Source organism: Girardinichthys multiradiatus, chromosome 18, assembly GCF_021462225.1.
Source record: "Girardinichthys multiradiatus isolate DD_20200921_A chromosome 18, DD_fGirMul_XY1, whole genome shotgun sequence".
In the NCBI taxonomy this organism is placed as follows: Eukaryota; Metazoa; Chordata; class Actinopteri; order Cyprinodontiformes; family Goodeidae; genus Girardinichthys; species Girardinichthys multiradiatus.
This window is the reverse complement of record NC_061810.1, coordinates 21,948,228-21,973,167: the sequence shown is the minus strand read 5'-3', so window position 1 is coordinate 21,973,167 and position 24,940 is coordinate 21,948,228. Positions and strand designations below refer to the sequence as shown.

At 39.2% G+C, this 24,940-nt stretch overlaps 1 protein-coding gene across 3 annotated transcripts in view; it reads left to right on the top strand.

The window, feature by feature from the left end:
• LOC124883773 (cGMP-dependent 3',5'-cyclic phosphodiesterase) overlaps window positions 1-24,652 on the top strand; it is a 259,776-nt gene extending 235,124 nt beyond the window's left edge. For all 3 annotated transcript variants that reach the window (XM_047391094.1, XM_047391095.1, XM_047391096.1), the window contains exons 17-32: window positions 427-490; window positions 743-824; window positions 3,454-3,628; window positions 5,393-5,505; window positions 7,433-7,510; window positions 7,590-7,712; window positions 7,819-7,889; window positions 13,725-13,847; window positions 13,934-14,021; window positions 14,445-14,492; window positions 14,728-14,802; window positions 14,889-14,988; window positions 17,659-17,771; window positions 18,429-18,467; window positions 18,592-18,698; window positions 19,979-24,652. In XM_047391094.1, the coding sequence (XP_047247050.1) occupies window positions 427-490; window positions 743-824; window positions 3,454-3,628; window positions 5,393-5,505; window positions 7,433-7,510; window positions 7,590-7,712; window positions 7,819-7,889; window positions 13,725-13,847; window positions 13,934-14,021; window positions 14,445-14,492; window positions 14,728-14,802; window positions 14,889-14,988; window positions 17,659-17,771; window positions 18,429-18,467; window positions 18,592-18,698; window positions 19,979-20,213 (1,634 nt within the window). In that variant the 3' untranslated portion in view covers window positions 20,214-24,652. The remainder of the gene's footprint in view (window positions 1-426; window positions 491-742; window positions 825-3,453; window positions 3,629-5,392; window positions 5,506-7,432; window positions 7,511-7,589; window positions 7,713-7,818; window positions 7,890-13,724; window positions 13,848-13,933; window positions 14,022-14,444; window positions 14,493-14,727; window positions 14,803-14,888; window positions 14,989-17,658; window positions 17,772-18,428; window positions 18,468-18,591; window positions 18,699-19,978) is intronic.
• Window positions 24,653-24,940: the final 288 nt, after the last annotated feature.

Sequence of the window (24,940 nt, the reverse complement as noted above, 5' to 3'; positions counted from 1 at the left end):
AAATGCTCACCTTTTAAAATAAATGGTGCACATAATTGAATGAGATATTACTGACCGTAAAGGTGATAATGTCCAGAATCATAATCATAAACTTAAAAGGGCATTAAGAATAATGGGTCTGCCATCCACACATAGCTGCCCTCCCATTCTTATAAAACAGCCGGCAGCAACAGTAGAACATGTCATTGTTGATTTATCATTATTGCGAGAACAAAAATTGATCCAGTGTTAGGGCAAATTGCCACTCACTGGACTGAACCTATGATTACAAAAGCTCTTATCAGCTTGTGCTGCTGATCCTCAGGTACTCATGTTGTAATCTCTTTTTCTGTTGGCCTGGGCTCTATTGTACTGCTATAATTTACTCTGTTTTCTTTTTTATTTCCTCCCCCTCTCTGTCTCTTTCCTTCTCCCTGACTCCTTCAGATGATGTGTCAGTGCTGCTACAGGAAATAATCGTAGAGGCCAGGAACCTGAGCGATGCAGAGATGTAAGCCCTCTGATTGACCTTAACAAGGACGTTTTAATGTATGTTGGAAAGAGAGATCATGTCTTTGTTCATTGGAAATCTCTTTATCTCCATTTGCAAAGGCTATTCCAGCTATTTGTTCTCAGCTGACTTGCCTGATTTGATAAAAGTTGCAAATTGACTTGAAGTAGAATGAGATAAAACTATTTTAAGTTATCAGCTTTGCTCTGTTTTCTATCACCTCTCTAATTTTGCCTTCCTCCACTCTCCTAGCTGTTCAGTGTTCTTGCTGGATCGGGTCAGCCATGAGTTAGTGGCGAAGGTGTTTGATGGTGGTGTTGTAAGTGAAGAAGAGGTAAAGCAAACAAGAATCGTGTGGTCAATGTACAAAACAAGGTGTGCCCTTTTAAATGCAAAGTTTTGTTTATGATGTATCTTAAAACTAAATAAATAAACCTCAGAAGAACAGAAGTGAATGTTGTATTATACACTGACATTACTATTTATTAAACAAAAAAGTTCAATAATGGTAATGAAATGCTCTGTACTGCTTCTAAAAAGCAGAATGTTTTGACACTTTGGAGATGTGTGATACAAAATTGTCAACTCTTCAGATTTCAGTGAAGCACTTGTTGAGTCTTAGAAGGGTTATAGTGTAATTTCCTAATATCTGGAGTCCATCATTGTGCAGCAGCAAAGACTGCAGAGTACTGAAAAGGACAGTAACAATTCTTCCTAGGATAGTCAGGTTTACCCAGAGGTCAGACATTGCAATGCTCAGAAAATGTTCAAAGAAAACATTTCAGACCACAGAGTCCTCAGCTCTCATATTAGATGTCGAGGTTCATGACAGTTTGGTTAGAAAAAGACTGAACCAAGATGACTTGTTTGGAATGGTTGCAAAGAGAAAAGCTCTTCTCGGTAGAAGGAAAATGGCAAAAGGGCTAAAGTTTGCAAAGGTGCATGTGAACACACAAGAGCAACGTTAAGATATTTAGCCACAATGTACAGCAAATAGTTTGGTGAAACCCAAACATGGCATATAATAAGTTTCTTGTGAAGCTACAGGACCTGGTGAACTTGCATTTACAGTCGATCCTAGCCTCAGACAGCCTAGCTCTATAGACAGGTTTATTGGATTTAAAACTGAGGCCATCTTTACAACAGCTGACTTTGGCTGAAACTTTGCTGTGCAACAGACAATCATCCCTTACAAATAGTCGACAAGACTGAAAAAGAAATGTTGCAGTGACCGAGTTCAATTCTAGAAATCAAGCTAAATAAAATATTGTGAGGGAGCCGTAAAGACTCCTTCACACTCCGTTAAAACTGTGCTGTTTTCTAGGACCTCCAAGACTGTTTGGGCAAATGTAGAAAACTTTGCTTCAGTACAAAGGCGTGAAGCTGTTGCACTCTTAGTACTCAACACACTGATTTTTTTTTTCCTTTCTGCTTTGCTGGTCATACCACAATACTACCACCACAGATATTGCATCTGCATTAGGATCTTTCCTTACAATCAGTAGAATTTCCCAATAAATATAGGTTTCTCCACCTCCAACGTCAGTTTCAGCCTTGCTGGTGAGGACCACAGTATTTTATTTTCTTTATCAGCAGGCTGAGAGGATGCATACAAGATCAGAAAGATCCCCCTGAGCTCATCCAACAAAACCCTGAAGTCTGAAGTTGGGTTTATGAGCACACTGTCACTATGATAAAGTTACAGTACCTTTTAAATCACGTTTTTCTTGTCCGTCTAATCCTCATCACATTAATCATTAAATACAACGTCTCATCTTCCTTTTGTTTCCCAGCAACCAGACCATATTATAATTTTGACGTGTGTGCACTTCTCCCCCTCTGGGAGCACTACTCTGCAGAAAGGGTAGCAAAGACGAATCTCGACGTGCAAGGGGCCTGAGTTTGGCAACGTGTGGAGATCATTATTGTTGCGACCAGCACATTTGCAGGACCAAAAGTGCTACAAAAAATAGGTTGCTTAAAGCCATTTGTGGGTGTGATTAGGTTTGTCTGTGGATTACCTTGGCATTAGGTCTACACTGTCACTCTTTCTTCAAATTCTCTATTAGCAAATATACTCAGGTGCCCACAGACTGCACGCCATGGATAAGCCACCGCCGCTGCTTCCAGGTTCCTCAACGTACAATCCAGGAGCCTGTTTGGTTGCCACTAAGAACGAACCACCACAAGCTTTGGTGCAAGCTCAAAACACTTCTTCCACATGGAATGAAACTGATAAGCTGATGAGTCTAGTACAGATAACTCTACCAGAAACATTAAGGTCAAATGGTGCAGTGTGTCATATTAAATATGTTACATTAAATTATTACAAACTTTTTACTGTAGTAAAAGATTTTCAGGAGTGGCTGAATGATGCATGCATCCACAGACCATGAGAGGTCACTAAATAGTTTAATGGTTGTGAAATTATTGTAAATAATATATTACACCAGGTTTTAACCCATTTTAACATTAAATTAGGCAGTCGCTTTGGGAAGAGTGATGATCTTACCCTCCAGTAAAGCTCCAGGGACTTTTATAGTGAATGCTAATGTGCAGTGAAGCTGTTGTGTGGGCACAATGTGGCCCAGCACCTTACAACATCCCTTTATATTGAATCCTCCTGTAATTTGTCTCTTGGTGCATATTTGACTTTTTAAAGGTATTTTTTCAGTACAGTGGCTTATCCAGCATCTTTCTTCTGGCCTAGTTGTCTCAGATGAATTCGACAGTTTTTTGCAGCACCGACAAAAAAGAAAGAAAAAAACTGGGGCATTTTATGCATTTTTTAGAAAGTTGGCATGTGACAAACATAGCCCACTGGTTGGGAGACTGAGCTGCTTGTCAACTGCTTACTCACTGTCACAGTTTGGGTCTGCTATTTTTATAAGGTAAAGGTGCTTTGTAAAGAAAATACCTTTATGGACATAAAGACAATTGTGTTTGTGTGTCTCTGAATGCAGAATGAGTTTCGGATCCCAGCCGATCAGGGCATCGCAGGCCATGTTGCAACCACCGGTCAGATTTTAAACATTAAAGACGCCTACTCCCACCCTCTCTTCTACCGCGGCGTCGACGACAGCACCGGCTTCAGGACTCGCAACATCCTCTGCTTCCCCATCAAAGATGAAAACAATGGTAAGAATGATTTGACACTTTTACCTTCATTCCTGCAGGTAAAAAGGACAAAATTCAGTAATATTAAATAAGTAATTTATTAATATGTGTATATAAATATATACATTTATAAATATATATATATATATATATATATATATATAAATTACCAATAGAAATATAGTAATTAACAGCTCGGACTGCACAAAAGCTAAAAGTAAATCAGGCTGAGCTGGTTAATTATTTCAGGTCTCAGGTGCTCACTAAATTAAACATTTAATAAAACCAGCCAAGTGCCATGCAAAGGTTTTCCTGCATGCTTTCACATTTTTTCAGATTACAACCAGAAGCGGCAATATATTTTAATGAGATTTGATATGACAGACCAACACATAGTAAAACAGGTCACTCTTGAAAATTAGGCATTGATTCTCGATGAGATTAATAAATAATGTAGAAAAAAAGGTGAAAAAAGTATATAACTATGAAGTTGAAGGAAAAGGATATATGTTAACAATATGTTTTATGAATACAAAGCTAAAATGTATGAGGAATTACAGCCATGAAGTAAAAGTTATGTAAAAGATAAATATTAAAGGCTTTAGATTAAGGCACAATGTAACACCACCTGCTGAAAACAACACAACCTTATCCTGGTTGTCGCCATTATTACTAATAAACTTTATTACACGAAACCAGCAACTGAGGCCTCATTTAAAGCATGCATGTACCTTAAATGCTATAATAAAAGAAAGATCTGTATAAATTGAAGGTGACAAAATTACCATAATAGATGTTTTTAGCTATGAACGAAGTCATGCATTTTGTTTATCTGCAATGATGTTCTTGTTATATAACACAGACTGATGCAGTACTGCATTACTAATTTTATTTGCACAAAAATATTCTGAAAAAAAGTCCCCAGTTAGAAGGTGCAGAAAACTAAGGGAAGGAAATGTGGGGGTTGTTGTTTGGGGTGGGTTTTCATGCATTATAGTTAAAAGACGTTTTAATGAATACATTTAAAGGTGTGCATTTTTACGTATTTTAAACATTGAGGTGCTCAGAAAACATAAAAACTAACCTAATAGATATTTTTCATTCTTTTTATTTAGTACTTATTAGTGAAGCAGTGCAACACTTGCTATTTTAATATGTTTTTGCAGCATTTAGTGATTTACTTTGGCAGCTAAAATTATTGGGCTTCATATTCCAAAAGCAAATTCAGTTTTTTCTGCATTGTTGCCTTGAGTTAACTATCTTCTGCTTCTCTTTTGTCTGAAAAAGTGAAACATTTTCACCCAGGCGATTGCTCAGAATAGCACACAGAAGGGGTTACATCACATCCTTGTGCCTAAATGTTAGAGTGCTCAAAGTGCTCTTCAAATCCTCTCCACTGAGTTATTTCAGAAATCTCCACTTCATGTTGAGGGCGCTGCCTAAACTGTTTCCAGAAAGTGCAACATTCAGTTCCGTTTGTCTCCATATGGAAAACTGTCTGGAGCTCAGCTGGATGGTTTAAATTCAGATCTTTTTCTGTGCAATTAGGATTAACCGCAGTGTGAAATTAATCTGAGTTAGCAGAGCTGCTCGACTCCACTTTTATTCTGCACCTCTGACTGTTGCTTTCTGTGCTTCATTTTTTTATTCATCCTCGCATCTTTATCGTCCCATTTCTCTTCATCATCTACTTTCCCTGTCTCCATCCTTCTTACCTAATCTTTTCCTCCCACCATCTTCTCGACTCTTTCTTTCCTCCTCTTTCTGAAATGCTCCGTCTCTAAGAGGTGATTGGTGTAGCAGAGTTGGTGAATAAAATGAACGGGCCGTGGTTCAACCGCTTTGATGAGGATCTGGCCACTGCTTTCTCCATCTACTGTGGAATCAGCATTGCCCACGTAAGACTCTTCTCCCACTCACAGTCACCTTACAATCTTTTTTTAGTGTTTCTTTGCTGTGCTTAGAGGCCAAAATGAATCTCTTAAAGAGAATTTTGTTAAATATAAAGTAAATCAACTCTATTGTTAAAGAAACAGGTAGCAACATAAAGAAAATAAACATCTTTAGGACTAATTCTTCCTGAAAAATAAAATATGTTTTGGTCCCTTTAATGAGCAGTTTCTCCTGACTGCACGGTGGGTTAAAAAGTAGAATAGTAAGTGTTTACAGGTTATTCAATATTAGGAGTAACTCTCTACTTGTGCTGGAGCTGCTGCTGTTGCTAATGTGGTCAGAAATATAGAGCCTGTCTGGGAAAATGAGATCAGTTCACCAGCAGCAAAACGCACAGTCAGAGCAGAGAGGAGGAATGTCTCACAGGAAATCCAAGCAGATCCTGTCTAATGGTAGTGACAGTGCTGTGCAGTTTAAAGACAGCGTACTACAAAAGCTATCAACAAACCCTTTTGCTGCTGTGAGTTTTGAAGCTCACAAAGATGATGTTTGTACCAATAATAATGTAGAAGAAAATATGACTGGGCTCTGTTGTGTAGCTCTTTCAATACCCAGAAGATCGTTTTACACTAACATGGGATTTATTCAGTTTGTAGGCCCACAAAGTGTAACCTGGAAGTCAACAGAAAGATTAATTGTATTTTCCCTTCAAAAGGAGGAAATTATGAAGTATTTTGCAGAAAGGAAGGAAGGAAGGAGACTAAAGGGAAGGGAAGAAGGAAGGAAACTAAAGGGAAGGGAAGAAGGAAGGTAGAAACGATTGAAACAAAGGGTAGGGAACACTGAAAGTAGGATTTAACCAAACTTGGTGATGTAAGTTAATAAGAATTATGAAGCTTTGGACGAAAGAAGGAAGGATGATTAGTGGAAAAAATATGACAGTAAGGCATCAAGACACCAGCTGAAAGAAACAAACAAAGGGAACAAATGTTGCTAACAAAGGGAAAGAAAAAAGGGAGGAAGGGATCAGAAATAAAACAAAAAATACAGAAAGAAATTGACATAAAAATATAAACATGGGAGCAAATAAGAATCAGAATCAGCTTTATTGCCAACTTTGTGCACGCAAACATGGGATTTGACTCTCGGTGAAGATTTTCTTTTTCCTTTTTTATGTAATAATGGAAATAAAAAATGTCTTTTTAAATGTACATATATATACAAGTGACTTTACAAGATAATATACTGTGAGATCAGTCCAAGTATGCATGGTGTTGTTCTGAAACTGACTATCGAGTGTTCATCGGAGAAACAGCCCGGGGGAAGGAACTGTTTTTGTGGCGGCTGGTTTTAGCAGACAGCGCTCTGTAACGCTGACCTGAAGGTAAAAGCCTAAACAGTTTATGAAGAATGAAGAAAAAAAAACAAAAGAAGGAAAGAAACATATGAAGAGAAGATAAAATGGAGGGAGACACTGATATTACAGGGAAATACAATAAACTTGAGGAGGCAGAGGGGGAGCTAGATTCACATTAAAATCAAATTACAGCTCGGAAATATTTTATTGAACATTTGCAATTTATTGTGGTGTTAATCAGCACTTGTAGAGTGTGACCTTTTAGTGACTCCTGGTATTCAATATCTAAAAACTATAAAGATGTGTTTGAAAAATAACTGCCTTCAAGGAGACTCATTAATCATCTAAAGATTACCAAATACACTGTTAAATCAATCCTTGTGCTTTAACAGGGTATTCAGCATTGTACTAATATATGAGCTTTGATCAATTATGTTTAACTGTGTCTTATATCAGATTATGGGAAAGTAAGAACTCAATAAAGGAACAGCATAATGAGGATCTATACACCACATCGGGTTATTTATCCTCGTTATGAGAAACCTGCCTTGTGTTTGTGATTTCTTTGCTTTTAGTCTCTGCTCTACAAGAAAGTCCATGAAGCTCAGTTCAGGTCCACACTTGCCAATGAAATGATGATGTACCACATGAAGGTAACATCCATGACACAAACCCTGTACTGCTTCAGGTAATGTTTCCAGTTTCTTGTAATGCTGCATGCACCTCCTGCAGGTGTCAGAGGAGGAGGTGACTAAGCTGCTTGTGACTGGGATTGAACCTGTGAAGGAGATTCATCCGTGCTTCGCTGAGTTCACGTACACACCCCGTTCCCTTCCTGACGACACTACGCCTCATGTGAGATAAAGGGGAAAGAGGATGTGGAGTTAAAGAAAAAAGAACTGTCAAAACTTGAACCATGGAAAATAATAATGAAATCTGCTCATGGTGTGTGTGTCTGCAGGGCATCCTGAGCATGTTTGAAGATATGGGCTTTATCAACACATACAAGATTGACTTGCATACTCTTGCCAGGTTAGACACCTCCATCAATCCATGTTCTGGACATGAAAGAGTGGGAACAAGTTTCAGCTGCCTATTTTTTATAGTTGTTTAGGCACTGATCTCTGGTTTTTGCAATGCCTCTGGCTTTTTTGCGAATACAATCAGCTATAAATAAAAGTTGTAAAGATATGCAGATGGCACTAAATACAAAGCATTGGTTTGCAGTTGCAGTCCACCCCTTACCCTTCAAATCAAACATTTTGATAGCATAGTAAAGTATCAGATTGAAAATGTGCATTTAGATCCATTATATTTCTAAAAGCAGCAGCCATATTTTTTTATTCCAATTATAAGGAGCCTAAAATTAAAGATTTCAATTCATTTCAGTTTTATTTAAATAGCTTCAATCACAACACATTTCGTCTCAAGGCACTTTACAAAGTCATTTCAATTGAATCATAGTTTTCAAATCAGGTACATATATTCCAGTTAATCCTAACAACCAAACAGTGCAGTCAGATTCTGTTTATTATTCAAACTGGTTACAAAGTTTTCTGTCTAAGGAAACCCAACAGATTGCAACGAGTCAGTGACTTGCAGCATTCACTCCTCCTGGATGAGCATATGAGCATGAGAAGAGACAGTGGACAGTTGCTTGCTTTGACTTTACAGCAATCCCTCATAGTGAGCATGCATGTAGCAACAGTGGAGAGGAAAACCTCCTTTTAACAGGAAGAAACCTCCAGCAGAACCGGGCTCAGTGTGAGCAGCCATCTGCCACGACCGACTGGGGGTCTGAGAGAACAGAGCAGAGACACAAAAAGAACACAGAAGCACTAAACCAGTAGTACTTTCTATAGGAAAGAAAAGTGAAACATTAATGATTATAGCTCTAGTAGCAATGTCTAGGAGAGACAGGGTTAAACACTGAAAGACAGGGCCAAGTGCATCATCTGTATAAGGTGAGCATTAAGTTGTTGGCAGCAGCAGCTTGCCCGATGCCCCCCTCCAAGAAGGTGCTACAGATAAACACAGAGCCAGGTCAGATGTACCTTCTAGAAAGAGAAAAAACACAGAGAGAACATGAAGTTAAAAGCTGAAATAACAGCAAATAATGCAAAATTGGAGAGTAGCATGAGAATGTAGCAGAGAGAGTGAAAGTGGTCATTATGTCCTCCAGCAGTCTAAGCCTATAGCAGCATAACTACAGAGATAACTCAGGATAACCTAAGCCACTCTAACTATAAGCTTTATCAAAAAGGAAAGTTTTAAGCCTAACCTTAAAAGTAGACAGGGTGTCCGCCTCACGGACTAAAACTGGGAGCTGGTTCCACAGGAGAGGAGCCTGATAACTAAAAGATCTGCCTCCCATTCTACTTCTAGAGACTCTAGGAACCACCAGTAAACCTGCAGTCTAAATACGAAGTGCTCTGTTAGGAACATATGGAGCAATCAGATCTCTGATGTATCAGAATCAGAAAAGCTTTATTGCCAAGTACATTTTTGGACATACAAGGAATTTGTTTTGGCGTAGTCGGTGCAATACAGTACAAATTAAACAGTATAAACATATCTACAATATAATATAAATATATGTGCACAGTTTTAAGTGAGTGAGAGTAAATATAGAGCAGTATAGAATGCCAGAGCAATACAACAGTGCAGGTGATCATTGTGCAAGTAAAGCAGGAGTCCATGCTGAGCGTTAATGTAACGCATTGAGTTACAAGTTACAAGTGTCCTGTCAGCAAAAAAGGGGGGGTGTGGGGGAAAGGGAGTATGTCAGGGTGGTTTCCGGGCTTTGTTAACCAGGCTGGTGGCAGATGGGAAAAAACTGTTCTTGTGGCGTGAGGTTTTGGTCCGGATGGACCGCAGCCTCCTGCCAGAGGGGAGAGTCTCAAAGAGTCTGTGACCAGGGTGGGAGGGATCAGCCAGAATCTTCCCTGCCCGCTTCAGGGTCCTGGAGGTGTACAGTTCCTGGAGCGACAGTAGACTGCAGTCAATCACCTTCTCAGCAGACCGAATGACATGCTGCAGCCTGCCCTTATCCTTGGCTGTAGCAGCGGCGTACCAGATGGTGATGGAGGAGGTGAGGATGGACTCAATGATGGCTGTGTAGAAGTGCACCATCATAGTCTTTGGCAGATTGAATTTCTTCAGCTGCCGCAGGAAGAACATCCTCTGCTGGGCTTTCTTGATGAGGGAGCTGATGTTTGGCTCCCACTTGAGATCCTGGGAGATGATGGTTCCCAGGAAGTGGAAAGATTCCACAGTGTCAATTGTGGAGTCACAGAGGGTGATGGGGGCAGGTGGGGCTGGGTTCTGCCTGAAGTCCACAACCATCTTCACTGTCTTTAGAGCGTTGAGCTCAAGGTTGTTCTGGCTGCACCAGTCCAACAGATGGTCCACCTCCCATCTGTACGCGGACTCGTCACCATCAGAGATGAGTCCGATCAGGGTGGTGTCGTCCGCAAACTTCAGATGCTTGACAGACTGGTGACTGAAGGTGCAGCTGTTGGTGTACAGGGAGAAGAGAACACAGCCTTGGGGGGAACCGGTGCTGATGGTCAGGGAGTCAGAGACGTGCTTCTCCAGCCTCACGCGCTGCTTCCTGTCAGACAGGAAGTCAGTGATCCACCTACAGGTGGAGTCGGGCACACTCAGCTGGGAGAGCTTCTCCTGGAGCAGAGCTGGGACGATGGTGTTGAAGGCAGAGCTGAAATCCACAAACAGGATCCTGGCATAGGTTCCTGTGGAGTCCGGGTGCCGGAGGATGAAGTGAAGGGCTAGGTTGACTGCATCATCTACAGACCTGTTGGCTCTGTAGGAAAACTGCAGGGGGTCCAGGAGGGGGTCGGTGATGTCTTTTAGGTGTGAGAGCACAAGGCGCTCAAAGGACTTCATCACCAAAGAGGTCAGGGCGACGGGTCTGAAGTCATTAAGCCCTGTAGTCCATTGCTCCTTGGGAAAAGGGACGATGGTGGAGGACTTGAAGCAGGCTGGCACATGACATGTCTCCAGTGAGGTGTTAAAAATGTCTGTGAAGACTGGAGACAGCTGATCAGCGCAGTGCTTCAGGCTGGCTGGTGAGACAGAATCCGGACCAGCAGCTTTCCGGGGGTTCTGTCTCCTGAAGAGTTTGTTGACGTCCCTCTCCTGGATGGAAAGAGCTGTCCTCGACGTGGGTAGGGGGCTGGTGGGGGGGAACTTCAGGGTGGGGGTTGGAGTTGCCAAGGCCCCTCTTGAGGTTGGGGAGGTGGGGGTGGTGGATTGTGGCTGCAGCTGTTGGGGGGCGTCGTGGGGGATGGTTGCAGGACTGTCCCTTTGTCTTTCAAAGCGGCAGTAGAACTCGTTCAGGTCGTTGGCAAGGCGTCAGTCGTTGATGGAGTGGGGGGCTTTCGGCTTGTCGTTGGTGATCTGCCTGAGCCCTTTCCAGACAGACGCAGAGTCGTTGGCTGAGAACTGGTTTTGGAGCTTCTCAGAGTACAGTCGTTTGGCCTCTTTCACTGCCTTGCCAAACTTGTACTTAGCCTCTCTGTATATGTCTTTGTCCCCACTCCTGAATGCCTCTTCCTTATCAGTCTTAACCTTCTGAGTTTGGCTGTGAACCAGGGTTTGTCGTTGTTGTAACTCACCCTGGTGCATGATGGTACACAGCTGTCCTCACAGAAGCTGATGTAGGAAGTCACAGCCTCTGTGTACTCGTCCAGACTGTTGGTAGTAGTCCTGAACACATCCCAGTCTGTACAGCCTAAACACGCCTGGAGATTCTCCACAGCCTCACTGCTCCACTTCCTTGTCGTCCTCACAACAGGTTTGCAGAGTTTAGTTTCTGCCTGTATGCAGGAATCAGGTGGACCATGATGTGGTCGGATTGGCCCAGTGCAGCACGTGGGACGGCGTGATAAGCGTCTCTGATGGTGGTGTAACAGTGATCCAGGCCCTGTACCAATACTCGCACTTCCACCCTTGTGTCCCTGAATTGCGCGTTCCCGTTGATGGGATCGAGTGCGTAGTGTGTCCCAATTCTCCAGAGTCGTTCGTAGCCCCGCCCCCTTGGTGCCCCACATCCACCCTTCAGCGAAGCCCGCATCTAAGCGGACTTTGACGAAGTATATTACCCACAATTCACTGCTGCAGATGACGTTCTGAGCAAAAACCAATCACAATCGTCAATGTAACCAGTCATCAAATCAGAATAAGGACTAAGTAAACTTTAGACAGCAAGCCGACAAATATATATATTTTTTTACTGGTTTTCCAGGCTCAACATTGTAAGATACCACTGGGTTCAGAGTGAGTCTGGGCAGTCAGTAGGTCATAACACTGAAGTTACTTTTCAAACAAACACTGACGCAGTGAGAGTCTGGTGTATAAGCCTCCTTCGCTTCCTGCACTTTATTCTCCTCAAAACAATTGCTTGTTGCAGTTTTAAATAGTTTTTTTAGCAGCAAGACTGTGAAAACAGCGCTGGTTCCCACCCTTTTTGATGTTGCAGTTATGGTGCAGAGGTGCAAGTCGATGACGTAACCCCTACTGTCCCAATTCTCCAATTTTGCACACTTGTAACTTGCGCACTTCCACCCCTACATGCACTTGTACAAATGAAACACTTCATAGAGGGGCGTAGGGTGTAGTGTGGGTATTGGGACAGGGCCCCAGAATGTTGTCCTCTCTGGTCGGACATTTAATAAACTGTCCATATTTGGGGAGTTCGTGGGTGAGATTACCTTTGATAAAGTTGCCAACGACGATAATTAAGGAGTCCGGGTTGGTCTGATCCACACTCAGTATCTGGTCGGCGAGCATGCGCTGTGCGACCTGGGATGTAAACACCGACCAGGATGAACGAAGCGAACTCACGGGGGGAATAGAAAGGCTTACAGTTTATGATGAAGGCTTCCAGGTCTGGAGAACAGTGCTGCTGAATCACTGTCACGTCGTTGCACCAACCACTGTTGAGGTAGAAACAGATTCCTCCACCTTTCGCTTTGTATGTATGATGGAGCTAGATCATTAAGGGCTTTATATGTGAGGAGGAGAATTTTAAATTCTATTCTGGATTTAACAGGGAGCCAATGAAGGGAAGCTAAAGTAGGAGAAATATGATCTCTCTTTTTAATTTTCATCAGAACTCTTGCAGCAGCATTTTGAATGAGCTGAAGGCTTTTAACTGCATTTTGTGGACATCCTGATAGTAAAGAATTACAATAGTCCAGCCATGTAACAAATGCATGGACTAGTTTTTCATGCATATTCCTACGTTTCTCTGCCAAAGTACAATGCAAATACTATTTCATGTCAATAGGGCACATAGTAGTTCTATTTAGTTAAATATTACCTGAGCACATCCAGCTGATGTGCCAAATTTTACTGTAGCCTATTCTGAAAACATATGCATATTTGAATAAATCTTCTTTTCCTTTAGAAATATTCAGACAATAATTGATTTATATGTTGTGTGGCTCAATCCCCCATTTAACAGAAAAACTTATGTTTTAAGGTCAGACTGAAAATCAAACCATCACAGAAACATGATTTTTATAACTTGTGAATAAAATCGCTAAGATTTATGTCAAACTTCAGTTTTTGCATAAGCTGTGATAAAGAACTTCTGGTGCTACATCATCAGCACTGCAGCTGAGCTGTAATATTGCTGAATTTGTACTAATTTCCTTTCTACTCTTTCAGCTGAAGGAAAGAGGTGCATTTATGCAAACCAGGTCATGATGTTCAAAATGAAATTACATGCTGCAAATAACAAAATAAGTGGGAAAATGGTGTGGCCCTTTTTTAACATTTAACAATGTGTCCTGTCGACACAATGTGATGCCGGCTGTAATTAAACCGCTGCCTTGGCGACAGGTTCTGTCTGAATGTGAAGAAAGGCTACAGGGACCCCCCCTACCACAACTGGATGCACGCCTTCTCCGTCTCACACTTCTGCTACCTGCTCTACAAAAACCTAGGGCTGTCCAACTACCTCGAGTGAGCACCCATCTCCTAAATACTCAAGAATGAAATGTTTTGCTTTGCTGAATTCAAAGTGATTCTTCTTTTCCTGTTTTATGCAGGGATATAGAGATTTTTGCTCTCTTTGTTTCCTGTATGTGCCATGACCTGGATCATCGCGGCACCAACAATTCTTTCCAAGTGGCCTCGGTAACAGCATGCACTATATGTCTATCAGTCTGTTCTTTTTATATCAAACATCAGGAAGTGGCATTGTATAAGCAAAATAATCTGTAAAAATCACCTAGAGTGTTTATCTCATCATCTGTAAATTTGAGCCCCGTGAGACACAGATGTCACCGCGATACGCAGCCTTTTGCTCCGGTTCACTTTAATTATACACAGCCCTGCAGCGCTAAATGACTCAAACACACTCAGCAACATATTGCAGCAAAGGGCATTCTTTAAATCAACAATCTATCAGCATCCCTTTATGCTTTCTAGTTTCAGAACAAAGCTGATACAAGCAGTTTGAGAGAAAACTGCTGCAGTTAGCCCGAGGACGTGGTTTCCACTGTCTGTGGACGCTGCTGAAGGGACTCCTTCTCATTTATGTCTCTGCTTGACTTTCAGCAATCAGTCCTGGCTGCTCTCTACAGCTCTGAGGGATCTGTAATGGAGGTGATTTAAGCCTGGAAATGTCATTTCTTAAATCCTCACTGTGATTATTTCATAATCTGAATGGCAAATCTGTAATTTTTTTACTCTGTCGGCCTTAGACCTAATAATGCTGTGTGCTACTGCGACATCTAGTGGTCAAAATAGACACTTTCTTTTTCTTTTTTGGGAGAAAATTAATCAATCAAAAAAAGGTTTTGCTTTTTTTGCTTTCTTTATGTTCCATTTGCTGTGACAGAGACACCACTTTGCCCAAGCAATTGCTATTCTCAATACTCACGGCTGCAACATCTTTGAGAAATTCTCCAGGAAGGTAAAATCCAACATTTAGCATCATAATGACTGTCTAATTTCTTTGACTTTTTCAGCAAGCGTATGGTGTGATTTGTATATTTCTAGGATTACCAGCGGGTGTTGGATCTGATGAGAGACATCATTCTGGCTACAGACCTAGCTCACCACCTTCGAATTTTTAAGGATCTGCAAAGGATGGCTGATGGTATGTATCAGTAGTTAAGCATTTACAGCCATGTAAGATCCAAGACAGCTTTGATCAGGAGGTTCTGAAAATAGCTAATTTGAACACTTTTTGGATAGGAGATACAGCACACTACAAAAGTATTAATACCCTTTAAACGTTTTTGTCATGTTAGTACCACAATCTTCATCGTTCTTTTGTCTGAATTTGATTTGCTAACCCAACTCAAAGTAGTGCAAAAACTGTATAGTGAAAGGAGATAAATTGTAAAAAACAATTTCACAAATGTAATCTGAAAAGTATGGCCTATATGTGTATTCAGCTCCTTTTACTCTGATACCCCTAAATAAGATCCAGTGCAACCAACTGCCTCTAGAAGTCACCTAATCATAGATATAAAAACACAAGAGGTCTCCGCTGCAGTGGACATTAGCCAGAACACACCATCTCCACTATGTTACCTGGTGGTGGCACCATCATGCTGTGGGGATACTTTTCTTTAGCACATACAGGGAACTGGACAGGGTTGACAGAAATATGAGTGGAGCTAAATATAGGGCAATCATTGAAGAAACCCTGACTGGGAGAGTGACCCTAAACATACAGCCAGAGCTACAATGGAGTGGTTGAGATCAAAGCACATGCATGTGTTAGAATGACCTGAACCTAAATCTAATGAAGAATCTGTGGCAAAACTTGAAAAATGTTGTCCACAGATGCTCTACTATTTTGCAAATAATAATGGGCAAAGTAGCTCCCCATGAGTAGGATTGACTCGTGGTGGCTGTATTCAAATATGTATGCCAAACCTAAAAAAATGTTTAAACCCCTGTATTAATTTATTTTCATTTCATAATTTTGTGCTACTGTGTCTTGGTTTATCACATAAAATTCCAGTGAAATGTCGGTGGTTGTTATGTGACAAAATGTGGAGAAGTCAATGTTTTTTCATACTTTCACTAGACATTGTAGTACTGGATAAAAAATTAAGGTTCTGTTTTAAGTTTTATAATAACTAATATTTTAAAGATTTGTGGTAAAGCTTGGAGCATTCAGCCTAGGCATTTTTAATAATCTTTTACAGTTGCTTACACTCTTGTGGGACTTAATTGGGTGTGACGTCTGGGCCAGAGGTTAGTCATGCCTGAATGCAACCAATTATGAGTTATCCTGAGTGGATGCCTCTGCAGTGAATTCAGCTTAAGCTGCTGAAGGGATTCAAGGAAACACAAAACCTCTAAATGAGTGGGAACTTTCTTTGCACTGCGGAGTCTGTGAGTTGTGAATGTGAAGACAGAAACAGGTAAACCAAATGCAGACAAAGTAGTAGTGGTGTGGTCTTTGGAACATGATTTTGAGCACTAGAGACTAAAATAAATGTTATGATGAGTATTTGTCAGTAAACTGTTTCACGGTTGTATTATTAAAGGGCATGTATCATTATTTTTTGCGACTTTTCCTTTTCAACCAGTGTTCATTTTCATTTACAAAGTTGATTAAAAGTTATAAATAAATTTGCAAGTTGCCAATTAGCGATGACTTTATGCATTCCACACTAAACTCCGCTGATATGATGCAGAATATAAAGGCAACATGAAACAAATAGTTTGAATTGGATTTAATAATCTCAAGATTTATGTGGCGATTTATCCAGTGAGAAGGAAATCATGACAAATGTTATCTTAGTGTAGCAGCTTGAACATCTAACAAACTGACACACCACCCAAGGGTTAAAAAGCTTTCTGTGAATGTTTATAATTAGCAGCAGTGGCAAGCGACCAATTGTGACAATATAAGAAAATAAAGCAGCAATGTTACTTTGACACGGAGCTTTCTGTTATAGCCCTGGCATAAACCGCATTATAGATTATTGTCTTGAAATCGTCACAAACTGCTTCTAGTCTTAATGCAGATATGTTGTAAATTGATTTCGGAGCCCCGTTTAAGCAATAGCATCACTAAAATAATCTGCATACCTGAGACTGGATAATTACTAATATGTGCAGTTAAGCCTATTGTTTTTGTACATACAGTATAGCTTATATCTATTGTATGTATTCAAATTAACAAACCCAAATTAATATACATGTATTTGACAGCAAAGATACAGTTAATTACCGTTTTTTATACAGTTGTAAACAAATGTGTTTGTGTGTTGTCCTCGTCTCTCACTCTTGGATTGTTCCCTTCCTTGAAGCTAAATTTCCAGTTGTTTCATAATCCAGAGTCTAGAACAGAAAGACTGTTGAAAAGTCTTTAAGTCTTAAAGTTCACTTTAACGGATCTCAGACACTTTTTATTCTTGTGGAATTTTTGGAGAAAATTACAAAATTAAAGAAAATTTCACTCTGTCACTCTGTTCTCTGTTGTCAATAAGCGGCCAAACACTTGTTGAATTTATTCTTTTTAGAAGAGCCTTTCCTGTCAAGAAAAGCATCTGTGTTCTGTTTACAATTACTTGCCACACTCTGCAGGCTCCCAACAAATCACCATTCATAAATTGTAGGGCCTTTCTGTTTTTAGAAGAGTCCAAAGGCCCTTGTATCACAAAAGTGCTGTTATCTGCTTTGAACCACAATGGAGATTTTATTTGTTGTTTTTCTGGCTCTAAAATCTGGGAGGATATTTGCCCTTTAAAGTATTAGTGATGTCAAATGTAATATCATTGAAATGTGTCTGTGTATGTTTCAGATGGGTACAACACAAAAAGTCGCACTCACCACTCCTTGCTGCTGTGCCTGCTGATGACGTCATGTGATCTGTCAGACCAAACCAAGGACTGGAAAACAACACGCAAGATTGCGGTCAGTTCACAGACTCCACTAGTGGTTATCACACTACAGAAAGCCACTGTAGAAATTGTATTGTTTTCTTTATTACATTTATAAAGTTTTTTATTAACCAATGACTGAACACCAAATATTTCGCACACACTCACAGCTGTAAATAACTACATTGTAGTCTCTTCTGTGCATTTTTGGATTAGGTTTTTAATCTTGACCTGCCCCCTTTTCAATACCGAAACCCCTGTAAACCTTGCCCTAAATCTTACCCTCAATCTCCAAACACCTAACACTCAAATCAAATGCAGAATAATCCTTGATCCCAAAACAAAAAAAAACATGTTTCTCTTGCAGCCAGCAGAGATTATTGTACAATATCTGGCTTTTTTTGGTCTTAGTGGATACAGCCATCACAACAGTCTTGTAATAAAGGGGAACAGCAGGTGTTGTTTCTATTAGCAAATTGAAAGAAAATCAAGTTTGTAGAACACCAGCCTGTTGTAAAATATGTTATCAACCTATGCATTTCACCACTTTTAAGCTTTAATTAAAGTACATGCTTTTATGTTTTTATTTTTTAGCCATTGACATAAATTCAGACTGAACTGTATTACTGTCGCTGTTCTGTAAACATGAAACCATGTGTTCGGTGATATATGTCTGCCTCTGTGTCCACAGGAGCTGATTTACAAAGAGTTCTTCTCTCAAGGAGATCTGGTACGTCTCAGCAACTGCATGTTTTCTGGTGATATTGAGAATGTGGCTGAATTTTGCATCATTATACAGATTATTGAGCTCATTACTCATGTCTGTGCAATGTGTGTTTGTTGTGTGTGTGCAGGAAAAAGCCATGGGGAACAGGCCAAGTGAAATGATGGACAGAGAGAAAGCGTATATCCCAGAACTGCAGATCAGCTTCATGGAGCATATCGCCATGCCCATCTACAAGTGTGTACAAATCTGACTCCCTCAAGCCACTTTACTGTACTTTACATCACCTCATGGCAGGCTTTAGGGGATATACTTGTCATTTTATTATGTAATTTAGCAACATACCCTTCAATAAAAAAATATTTAAGAGTAAACTACTGTTCTTGGTTAGCAGGTTTTAGTTAAGACTGACCAGCAGAGACGCATCAAACATTTTCAGTCTGAGGTCCCCCCCAGAAAATTACCCTCTGCACCATAGTAATTTTATACTTTCTTCTAAAACTTCTCATTTTGGTCAGAAAGGTTCCACAATAACAAGTAAAAATGTTTTAATTTGTGACAAAAACAGATTTATAAAAAACATTTTTAGCTGTTTTTTCTTTTTTTTTTTTTTTTTGCAATTTGTCTGGTTTTACCAGAGGTTTAAATAAGTATTACATAATAAGGTGTAGATTACTATATTTTATTGTTTGAACTTCACAAATGGAATGAATGGAGATCAGATTTCGGGATATCAATCATTTATATATTTCTCAGATGAACAGGGGTAGTGAGTTTTTTGGACACATGATATAGCAGTAAGTATTTAACATGCATGTAGTTTTTTGGAAGGTGCTTTGAGGATATATGTTTGGCAAAACCAGCAGAGTGGAGCTAACAGCCATTCACACAGGGTCGAATTTTAAATTGGTTTACTGCCATCTTAAATGTCTCCAGTGGAATTTCGCTCCCCAAGCTAAGCCCAATACCAGACTATTATACTGCAGATAACATACAGACTGCTGATACCAACTCCATCTTAGTAAGGAAATTTTGCCTCATGACAATAATGTTTAAATTTATTTGTAATCTGATTTTTTTTCTAATTCCATTCATTAATCAGATTAGAAAAATAAAAATCAACATTTATACATATCAAACAGGAATCTGTTTTAGAATAAAAGATCCCTGTCTTTTATTTGTGTAAAAACTTTCTTTGTTTTAGTTTTTGTATGATTAAGGAACAGTTTTTAGTTCAAAACTAGACAGAATGCAATTAAAATTTGTTATTTGATAAAGTTTTGCTTTTAAATCAAATTTTTAAAATTTGTTTGCTAATGAAAGGTTTCTATTTTAAGATTTTCCATTTAAAGTTTTTATAGATAAATCTAAAAGGTATTTTGCACAGGTCAAATTTTGGTGTACATTAAAAGTTTTGTGTTCCCACTTTAAAAAACACTTTCACTTTGAGTGTTGCTTACCTCAAACTTCCTAATTAAAGCAACAAATGAATCCGTCCTCCCTCTATCTTCTCACAGGCTGCTGTCTGAACTGTTTCCCGGTGCCACTGAGCTGTACGAGCGGGTGGCGGCGAATCGCGAGCAGTGGACCAAGGTCTCCCATAAGTTCACCATCCGTGGGTTGCCTAGCAACAACAGCCTGGACTTCCTGGACCAGGAGTACGAGCTGCTTCAGTCACAGGGTGCTTTTGGGAGCGATGACCACTGCCTAAATGGCTGCCTCGACGACACAGAGGGAAGTCAGGGCCAGTGACAAACGGTGGGGCGTCGGACTTTGTGTTTTTCCTGAAGTTTTCCTGTGGTCCAATAACAGGCGAAGAATATCTTTCTAGAGGTCATAGACAGGCTGGTCTCTCTGATGTCAACCACCTGGTATACTTAGTGGGCCTTGGTGAACGGGAACAGAATCAGACGGATGTTTTGAACTGAGTGGATTCATCTGAGTCACTGATTTGATGCTTGATGTCGCTTCTGTCAACCAGTTGAGGAGCGTAAAAGATGACGAGTGTCTTTTTACATGTCACACGTTCATTCGTACAGTACTGGTCCTTTCTGAGATTGTAAAAACAAAAACGAATTGCCACACATATATTCGAACAAACAAGATGGAAACATTCGTAGTTGTGGCAAAGACTCCTTCAACGTGTAACAGTGAGATGAAGTGCTATACTTTCTGTTACAGCGTATATTCTTTTTAGTTGCCACCGATCTCACCTGCTGCTTATGAATGCATGATGGACGGACACTTTACTGATTATAAATGAATCTGTGTTCATTTTCGCCATTCATAAGAAATAAAGCATTCTATTTTTACACCATCATAGCAGATTTTTGTATCCACCTTGTCTGAGTATGTTTAGGCAAACCATGACCTCCCTTTGCTTTTGTTCATTCACTTGAACATATAAACTCCAGCTGTGTCAATCCACTGTCCCTCTCTGTTTTATTTCAGTTTAGGGGGCATTTTTGACAATCACCCATCAATAACACCAGAGGATATAACTAAAAAGACTTAAACGTGGATTTTGTGAACATTTGTCACATGGCCACTCATGCAGTAAAACATACAGTTCTGTGAAAAACATTTTGCCCTCCTTAAATATTTCTTGTTTTTGCTTTGTGTCACTTTCAAATATGTCAGATCGTCTAACAAATTTGAACATCAGACAAAGATAAGCTAAGAAAGTATGAAATGATTATTTCCTTTAATCACCTCTATCCAAATCAACTTTGTTCTATGTGTAAAAGTAATCGCACCTTATAGCTAAAAACCTGCTTTAACACTTGCCAACAAGAGCTTGTAGTAACTGCCAATGAGTCTTTACCATTGTTGTGGAGAAATGTTGGCCCACTCTTCTTTTCAGAATTGTTTTAATTTAGCCACATTGGAGGATTTTGTGCTATGATTTACCTGTTGATGGTCACGCCACAGCATCTTCATGAAATTTAAGTCCAGGATTTGATTACACCACTCCAAAATCTTGATTTTGTTTCTTTTTGTTTTAGATCAATTAGAGGGGAACTTGCTGCTGTGCTTTGGATCATTGTCAAGTGAACTTAAGATCAAAAGTTAATGGCTGGACATTCTCCAGCCTTATTTTATGCTACAAAGCAGAATTAATGGTTCATCAGTTGTGCAGGTGCTCAAGTAGAAATGCAGGATGCCATTTTGCCCAGTCTGTTTCTTATAGTTGAGTCATGAACACGGACCTTAACTGGGACAGGTGAGGTTTGCAGTTCTTTAAATGTGGTTATGGGTTCATTTTTGACCTCCTGGATGAGTCTTTGATATGCTCTTAAAATAATTCTGTTAGATAAGCCTCACTATTGCTCCATGTTTTCTCCATTTGTGGATAATGGCTCTCACTGGGGGCTACTGGAGTCCCAAAGCCTCACAAATGTTCCTTAATAAATTACATTATTATTATATGAAGACAGACTTTTGAATTTACTCAGGTTATCTTTGTCTGATATTGAAGATTGTTTGATGCTCCAAACAATCCAATAAAAAAAACCGCAAAAACAGAAAAAGTACCAAAACAAATACCACAGCACTCTATATTCAGTTTATCCTTTTTCATCACCCAAATCCCTAATCTGTATTTTTTTGTTCTTTTTGCATTTTTTTTTTCTTTTATTAAACCATTTTGAGATTAAAAAAAGGCCCTTTAAAAATCCATCTCATTAATTGGTGTAACTGTGCATTAGAGTGTGTTAAATAGAGAGTGTCACTGAGTGTGTCCTATATGGATCTGCCTTATCGCGTATCTTTGCTGCCTTTATTAGAGCTTTTAATATATAAAAGTGAAATAAAAAGTCTGTTTAGTATGTTTGTTGAATATTCGTATGGACATAGTGTGAGTATCACTGTGTTGACTGAGAACGTGTATATTTTGTAAAACACTTGTTTAAAGACCTCAAACATTGTGTCCTTTCACCTCTTTTCTATTCCTGCCTGTCTGTGTATCATACATGAAAGCATAATTGTTCCCAAACAAAAAAAGAATCAACAAGAGATGTAGCCATGATAGAAAACATCACGAGTTGAGTTCTCAAATTTGTGCCTCATTTAAAAAAAAAAAAAAAACTACTAAAACTTTACAGATGTGGAGTTTGGTGCCACGACATGCCACACTTACTTTCACATTAACAACTTTGACTCCGAAAATGCTTCAGAGTTGGGGTAGGACAAGCCTGTGTGTTGGTGTGCTACAAATGGACTGGTGAGCCAATGAGTGGATGGGCAAATAGATGTGTGGCTGACATTGAACTAGACAAGGTTGTCCTTGAAAAAGTATTCACATTTTCTCATGTTACAACCACAAGCTTCAATGTATCTTAGTGGATTTTTAGGTGACAGACCAACACAAAGTAGTCTTTTTTTTATCTCTCCACTTCCTTTGCAAATCTAGAGGCAAATATTCTTTGCAAAATGGCTCAAATTTATTCAGCTTGAATACCAAATTTCAAGTTCTGTAAAAGATTCTTTGAGTTTCTTCAGGACTTTGACTGGGCCATTATAACCCATGAATATGCTCTGATCTAAATTCTCACATTGTAGCTCTGCTTTTTTAGATCCTGCAGCCTACTTCGTGTTGACAGACAGGTTATATTTAAGTTATGCTCAGATTCGAATGGTCAGGCAGTAATGAGGCCGATGTGTAGTTAGTAATACTGAACCAAAAAAACAAGTGAAATCAGTTAATTCTTGAATTAACGGGGGTGAGGGGGGGGGGATAATTGTTTATTTAAAGACTGTTTTTGTATTTACTCAGGTTATCTATGTCTGATATTAAAGATTGTTTGATGCATTGAAACATTTAGTTTTGTGTTGGTAAATCAAACAAAATCCTAATAAAATGCATTGCAGCCTATTTTTTACATGATTAAATGTGAAAAACTTCAAGGGGTGTGAATATTTTTTGCAAAGCCCTACTGTGCATTTAGGATTAAGAGAGAAAATGGAAATCAACTCAAGTACTGGGGTATTTTCTTCTTTACAAGAGAACATAGTAAATGTCAATAATTTTATTTTTATTTTTAAAGGATCACACAAAGGGTGTTTGCAGGAAATATCTTTTTGTGTCTTGTGAATATACCTGAGCACAGCTTCATGAACTTATTAATTCATTTTTAAAAGGTCATCAAGGTGTGTTTTAAAAAAACACTTTTGGCTCCACCATATAGTTTTTTTTAATTCTCTTTCATATGTCCTTGCTTTTTTCATGTGCAATATAAAGCCTCAGTTTCTGTGACATTGCATAGACACCTACGTAAATAGGATTTACTAAATACCTATGCCTCTTGTTTATTATTGCTTTGGGTCTGAGTTACCAAATGCTTTTTAAGTGTTACATCTTGTTTCCATAAAAAAAAAAAAAAAAAAGTAAATGAAATGGGACTTTTCTTTCGCTGCAAATTCTTTTGAGAGTTTAGACCTTTGATGGTTTTCTATATTGAGTCTGTGTTTGTCTGTTAATGTTTGTTATAGAGACCCAGGGGTAAACGTGCCAAGCAAACACTTTCCACTTCCTGGCCCAGCTGCGACATGAATCCAGACGTGACTTTAGGAATAGTTTGATGTCTGAGGGGCATTGGTGACTACGTTGCACCGTGACAGCTTGTCCAGGAAGTATTAGGCCAATCTACTGTATTTCCTCTCATCACAGGAGGAACACCGGGACTCAAACCTGTGATGTGATAACATTGTAATGATCACCTGTGACATATTTGCTAAAAGTGGCAAGAATATATATATATAGATATATATATATTTGCTGTAAATAACAAAGTTTAAAAACACAAATGTTTTTGATTGTCTGTCATCATTACAATTGGAAGTACTGTATTTCAACTCTGTAATGTATTTATAGTGTTTGCTTCCTGATTTATTTTATTTTTTCAGTTTTTCTAAGCCATTTTTGAACAACCCCAAGCCAAAACTTCTACACACAAGATCAGAGAAAGTTATATGTGTGCTTAGGATATAAAGAAAATATTCTACCACAAATAAACACCCAGACTACTTGTATAAATAGTGCTTAAACTGAGAGGTAAATCTGGTCATCTTTAACTATTTGGTTGGTGGGCTTTGAGTGCTGGTGATCTGGTTCTTTTCAAGAAGAAAGAAAATGACACTTTGGTTTGTGTTTTTTCTGTCTTTCTTTCTTGAAATAAATCTAGTGAAAGGTGTTTTGGTTGTTGTGTTTGTTTGCACACAAATGCTTCACAATATAACTCTGCCATAAAAATACAAAGGCATCTCTGTAGATCCAGTTGGACCATGTCGCATTCTTTGTGATCAATGAATAGAAAAAAGTCTCCTCAAAAGTCTCCTCCTCCTGTTAAAATGCCAGGTTTTAGATTTATAAAAATGAAACCAAGATGGATCATTAGAGCTGTTTCCACCTTTAGTTTGACCCCTATCCTGTACCATAGAATAAAAAAGCTAACTGAGCTTTCTTTAAAGAACAAAACTAT